Source organism: Patiria miniata, unplaced genomic scaffold (assembly GCF_015706575.1).
Source record: "Patiria miniata isolate m_02_andy unplaced genomic scaffold, ASM1570657v1 HiC_scaffold_2, whole genome shotgun sequence".
Lineage (NCBI taxonomy): Eukaryota > Metazoa > Echinodermata > Asteroidea > Valvatida > Asterinidae > Patiria > Patiria miniata.
The window spans coordinates 13050978-13057716 of NW_024037058.1; the positions used below are offsets into that span (position 1 = coordinate 13050978).

Here is a 6739-nt window from a genome sequence, read left to right on the forward strand (position 1 = left end):
TAAATTTGTCAACTTTTCAAAATTTGAAGAGAGGCATTAGTGTCAGATAGCATCCAGACTGCAGACCCATCCATACTGAAGAGTACCCATGGGTCAAATAATGTCACCTCCGCCCCAATCCACTTTTTGATTCGGCAGCTGGGTAACTTTGAGGAAAAAAAACATTCATGAGTATGTTCCTGTGAGAATTGGTCAGTCCGCAATTTTGTAATCACAACCTATCCCACCCAGGTTTGTCCATCAACCCAGTTAGTTGTAGGGTACAATGTATGTAGTTTGAAGCACATGTAAAAGGCAAGTGTATTTTGGGGGCCTTTTGGTAACTGCACCTACTTGTTCCCCCTTCCAACCCCAAGTCATGGTGGATTAATCAAAGTCCCTTGGAATTCTCTCAGAAGCTATACACACTGCTGTCTGTGCCCACATACAGTACTTGTCTTCCTGAGCTCCATGCATTTATGAACTACGCAATTCTTGTCCTAGCTATATGTACATGTACATATGTATTTTCTGTTGCTTTTGCAGACTGTGAACATCTTGGAGCAGAGACTGACGATGACAGAGAACAAGTTACGGGAGGTGCTTGACAACCAGCAGAAGATCACCTTGCAAGTCAGGCCCACGGAATAAACAACCTGGTATTCCTAGAACCATGTTGTAATATACAAATATAACATTGTTTGAGGGGTAGTAGTGTACAAAATTACTGGAGGGTTGGTTAAATGACGACACAAAGCTGAGGGAAGGAGGCAAAATCACTGAGGGACCATTCACTTGAGGGACGCATTGGAAAATTGACCAATGAAAGAGTGCATTTAGCTCATTTATGGGTGCGTTCGATTAGCTTACATGTGTAAGTAATACTTACACGACAGCGTTCGATTAGCCATCACTTGATCCTCGTGTCTGTCCTGGTGTCAACTCCAGCTCGTAAGCGGGTCTCTGGTGGCTGCCCGGGTTGTGACGCCAGTGGACGATTTCGTTGATAGGAAGATTAAAGATGTTGGGAATTTGAAAACAAAGTGAAAACATTCAATGGAGAGATTTATGACACAAATATTGCCTATTATTAACAGTGTTCAATTGGATGGACATCTTTTTGATAATTCATAGCATATCCTGCCATTTCAGAAATTGTTGATCTGTTTACAGTGATAAAACTAATTTACAAGTGAAGCAGACGACAGTATGCCTTGGGTGTTTTCATTTTAAAGTCCCGCCCCAAAATAATCTTTGACCTTAATTTTCCCAGAGTGTTTAGGCAAATACACTGCAGCGTTCGACAAGCCTCATTTCGTGGCTTCCCCGGGTGTAACCTGGTGTCCAAATGGGGAAGCTAAATCGAACACACCCAATACAAATGAGGTGTAATAACTCTCAAACTCATTCTTATCAGCACTTTGTTCTTATTAAGAACTTGCTTCGTGTATAGGCCATTCTCTAACATGTAGGGTCCAACCAAAGTGTGACATTTTTTCCTTTCCCTGTTACCTTGGTAGTTTGTAATTAGCCATTCAAGTATCATTAAGAACGACTTCAAATGATTTTTCTTATTTGTTGCGTTGGTAGTTTGCTATTCATAATCACTCTTGGAGGAACGACTGCATGAAGGAGTGCATCAGAAAGTTGAAATCTTATGTCAGATGTAACAGGGACAGGAGAAAAAAAAGTGGACCCCAAATTTATAGAATGGACCCGTTTGTTCTCATGTGTATGACTAGACCCTCTGTGTTAACAACGCAATCCATATTCCTCCATGCTTATATTGAAGAACACTTTAGCACCCAGTCTCATAGGTACTTCACATGCATACCAATGGTATTGGTATGTGCACATTCAGTTGAAAGTTGTTCCTACGCTCCCTGCTCCTTCAGGTACAAGCAACATATCCCTCGCAGTCTCTCATATGAGTAGGCCACACAGCATCATCTACAAGTACAGTTTCTGAATAGAGTCTGTGCTTATTCAACTGAATTAAATTACATTCCAACTTCCAAGTATTGAAGTACATGTACACATCAATGTACTTGCACGTGTGTCTGTACTCATATTCATCCAACCATACCGAATGACAACATCTGTGTATATAATAAGATAATTATGTACAGTTTTGTAGTATTGTTTGTATATAAATTTTGACTTATCTTATCCTGCAGTTTTGTTTCCTCTTATACTTCATGAGTCTAAATGACAAGATGTTGTAATGTATTGATTTGCATGGCAGTGAAGTGTTACAGTGCTCAGACCGCACTTTCGATTTAATTGTTTATTTACAATAGGCTTTTACCAATTGTCTTTGGCTTTAGTATACATTTCCAGTTAGATTCCCAAAACATAAATTCTGTTTATACTTTATTATCTGCAGTGGTGTGAAATCTCAGCTTTAAAGCTGATTTCAGCTTTTTTTTGTTTTGGATTTCAGTTGTTTTTTTTCCCCTCACTTGCTGTGTACAAAAGTATAGGAGATTTCCAAAGTTCAGCTTTTTAACACCTTTTTCAGCTGTTTTCTGCTATTTTTATCAGTGGTCACTCACACCCCTGTATCTGCATAGAGCCATACAATTTTTTTTATTTTTTTTTTTTTGGGGGGGGGGGATTTCCTGTGCTATTTTCATTTTAAGTATGCGGTTTTTGCTTCATCTTGGGATTTTGATTAACATCATAAAGTCACTTGAGATGATAGACTTCTCACAGTACTTTGATTTTTTTTGTGTGTTCGGTAGGGCATGGAAGTATCAAAAACATTCTTTCGTACTCAAAATGTTTATCACATTTGAAACATGCAGCTAAATGAAATGAAAATATTTTAAGAGCAGCGTTGGTGAGTTTGTGTGTTCTGCCTTGCCCCCACTTTTTTTCCCAAAATTCAACACTAAATTCTCAAAACAATATAACTTACCAGTGAATGATTATGCGCATTGAATATGCCACTTCATGCCATTTGAAACGGCCAGGGACCACTTCCCGGAAAGTTCTCCAGAACCTTCAAACAGTGAGCAACAATAACAAAAAATCATTTACTTTAGTGCTGTTGTGGGTTTTCTCTGACGTGTCAAACTTAATCTTCTTGATCCCAACTAGTGAAAACTTACATGTAGCTCTTGACTGTGTGTAATGTTTGTGTTACTAAATCATTTACACAGGGGTTCTTTTCACATCAAATACTGTAACTTTATCCTCCAAAAAGAAGACTCTTGCTCTCGTCTGCGTCAGCCTTTGAAAAAAAAACAAGGCATTGCCCTCCACATCCAGACAAAATCTCTATGAAAATATCATAGTAAAAAAAACATGAGTTATTCGGCATCTCACCTTACGAAAAAAAAAAATCTAAAAAAAAAAAAAAAAAAACACCCGTCGATTCACAAGGACTGGGGAAAATTGTAATAAACAGGATATGATGTCACTAAGATGAGTGATCCTTAAGACTGGATTACCCTCTTGTTTCACCACTCCCCTCCTGCATGTTTTTTTTCACCGATTCCTGTGTTATTTTCCCACTTGCACAAGACAATGACCAGCAGGGTAAGATTATAGCCATCCTGGGTATCGATAAAAATCAACCAGTTTAGAGACTTTGTTGAGAGGAGGACAAGACTGTCGCGAAATATGATCGTCGTTGGAACAGAGTATCGGGACTTGATCTGAAAGGTCTTCCATAGCAGTTGATGTCATTGATATTGGTGTTTGTGCGCAAGTCATTTTGAGTATATGGGTCAGATACAATCCCTTTTAAAGCTACACCGTTCAAAGAGAGAAAAACAGCCCTCGTAGTTAATAACAAGCCTATTTGCCAGCTTGGATACCAGTGTCTTATTTTCTTCTTCTTTTTTCAAGTACTACACTTGTATAGGTCACACTTGTTAGTTTGAAATTGATAACTGCAACTGTTAGTGCAGATGGGATCGGGACTTCAGCAAAGTATCGAACGAAACGACAACATTTAATCTTTGGAAGCAAAATTCAGGCATGCAACTGGGACGTTACCAAAAAAAGAGGAAATTCCAAAATGAAATCAGCTGATCCCAGGAAAATGTGCATTCTCGAAAACTTGGTGTATTTTTGTTCATTCAATTTCCTTTGAAATTCTAACGGATGTAATCTTTTGTGTCTGAAAGTCTAACACGTTGAATACGTTATGTAAAGGCATACATAATTTTTAGTTGCAAAAAGATTCAATCACGTTTATTTGTACATAAATAGCACACAAACATGTACAAGTATATAATAGTGAAATATTAATGCTTCATTAACAGTTGTGTTCATCACTTCATGTAATTACTAGCAATATTCACTGTATGAATGATTGCTTGGACACTACACCTTATTATTAAAAAGGCAAGAAAATGCACGGATTCGAAATCCACGAGCCAACTTGAATTTGGAACTACAGGTAGTAATTCGAACAAATGTATATTTCAGACTTATAAGAAAGCCTCATAATTGATGAAGGGTGTCTCCCCTAACCTCCGCAATCTTTCAATAGTCTTTTGTTTATGTAAATTCCAAGACATGCATGGTCTTTGACCACCCTGCAGTCAGTGTGGAATACCTCAGGGATTACTGTTCTCATATTAATGTTTAGCTGGCGCAGCAGAACACCTGCACAACCATGGCACAACACAATAACGAGCTGACTGCGGTTCAGAAAGTTCACATTCAGAAATGCACTGCTTACCAAATTTGCCGAGTTCAGACTGTTGTGAGAATCATGTGCTATTGGGCGTGCCCAATGTTTGCTCTTAATTGATGAGGCGACAATGATTGGTCGACTATTAAAGGTGCTGTTGTGGATGAGTGTCTGCCTCATTGCCTGAACAGAAATGAATTAAGTATACCACAGTAGTTTACAGGTAGTTTCAAGCATGGAGGAATAAGTTCTTATTCCTCCATGTTTCAAGCAATCTTTTATTTATTTTATTTATTGTAATCTTTAACGAGGGTAGTCCATTTCAGTTTTAAAAAACTGCTTTCCAAAGGAGCCCTTGCATTAAAATTACATGAAAACAGAATGAAACAAAGAAAATAGAATTACAAAAATAGACGAGACTTTACAACAAAAACTTTACACAAAACATACAAATCTGCAAGTGCAAATCTAGTATGCCGGCATGAGTAACTCATAGCAGTTCTGTGTTTTGCCGTGGTAAAAATAAATAAAGTGATAAAGTGTAATTTAGTATGGAAAGAGAAACCCATAGAGTAAGACTTAGTTACTCGAAATAGTTCTGAAAACATATCGAGTGCGAAACTTTTTTAGTGACGGTACTTTCCAGTGCATTTAGCAAGCTTGTGGAACCCAAGATGAAAAAATTCTACCCTTAATAAACAAGGTAGCCGGGCTTTGATTGCTTAATATTAAGTCGTCATATCTGGTTTCTCCAATTTCTCTGACAGTATCATCAATAAACGTTATTGTTTTGCTGGAACATACACAAAGCCCAGCTGTGTGCTGTACATAGTAGATTAATGTGGTCACTTTGAAATTGGAAGTGTTTAATAAATAAAATACTTTGTACAGTTACCATGCATTTCAGTCAGGCTATTTTATTTTGTAAAGTTACTTTATTTTTTATTTCCAAATCATTTATTTATACTTTGGGTACATTTATTTTGTAATTTAAAAGAACTCACTACGCGAGAAATTAAGTAACAAGGCCTACTACAAAGTACTATGTTTATACTCTGATTGTATAAATTAATTCAACTCTGTGAGTCAGTCAGTCTTCAAAGTTCAATACTCAAATTTGCATCATGCAAACTTCCCTCTTGCAAAAACCAATGTAAATATACCTCAGCATCACAGAGAGGCCAATTATTGTTTGTATATTGTAAATTTCCATCATCGAAATATTTAGAGGTCACATCATCATACCATGTTCATGCCTTGGTCACACCATAGGTCACACACACGTCACAAAAACTTTCCAGTATTCATTGCTTCAATGACGAAACACAATGACCCAAACAATAACAATATGTCTGTAAGAACCGACCTCGGCTAGGCCCACCATGGGATTACAAACGCAGCGTGTGCAATGTCTGTATGCAATTTGTGGATTGTAAGGGAGAAATCCCCTGAGGCAACTTTTTAATATATATTTGCATCCTGGGCGTGTCAATACGGTGTGACCTTGGCGGGCAATGCAGACCGTTCCATTAAAAGAAAATCGGGGCGTGGGGGTATGAATGGTTGTAACTATACTTTGACATGAATGTAAATGAATGTGCGCTTCGGCCGTGTCCCGATGAGTTTGTTGGTTCTAGGAGGAAAATGCAAAATTATTGTTAAAAGCATTAAGGGGATTATTATTACTTCATTGCGTGGGCATCTTAATGTGAGGTACCCAGGCTACATGTAGCCTACATGCATGTTTAATTTTTTTCCAATGCCTATTATGAAACGCTCGTCTATTCCCAGTTTTCTTAATCCTTTGAACTGTATTTGAAAGAATAAATGAAAAAGAATCTACACAATGATACAACCAATAATGTAGTAACCAACGGATAATGTATCACCAACCGATAATGTTACAACAATTAACCGATACTGTATCACTATCACTAAGGCCAAAAAAAAAGTCTCCGGTTTCTGGTATGGAGCTTGCCCAAAAAGTGGTGCGGCGACGCGGCTTTTTTTTTTTTTACCTGATTTTTTTTGCTTCAAATGTCGGCTAATGACTGCAAATGGTGCCCGACTAAACTTAGTGCAAATATATGGGAGTCCAGAGAGCTTATTCTC

General features: G+C 37.8%; 1 protein-coding gene across 1 annotated transcript in view; it reads left to right on the forward strand.

Annotated features, from left to right (window-relative positions):
* LOC119726560 (POC1 centriolar protein homolog A-like) overlaps positions 1–1343 on the forward strand; it is a 33415-nt gene extending 32072 nt beyond the window's left edge. Inside the window, exon 12 of the mRNA XM_038198293.1 lies at positions 526–1343. Coding sequence (XP_038054221.1) covers positions 526–630 — 105 coding nt within the window. The 3' untranslated portion in view covers positions 631–1343. The remainder of the gene's footprint in view (positions 1–525) is intronic.
* The last annotated feature ends 5396 nt before the right edge of the window (positions 1344–6739 follow it).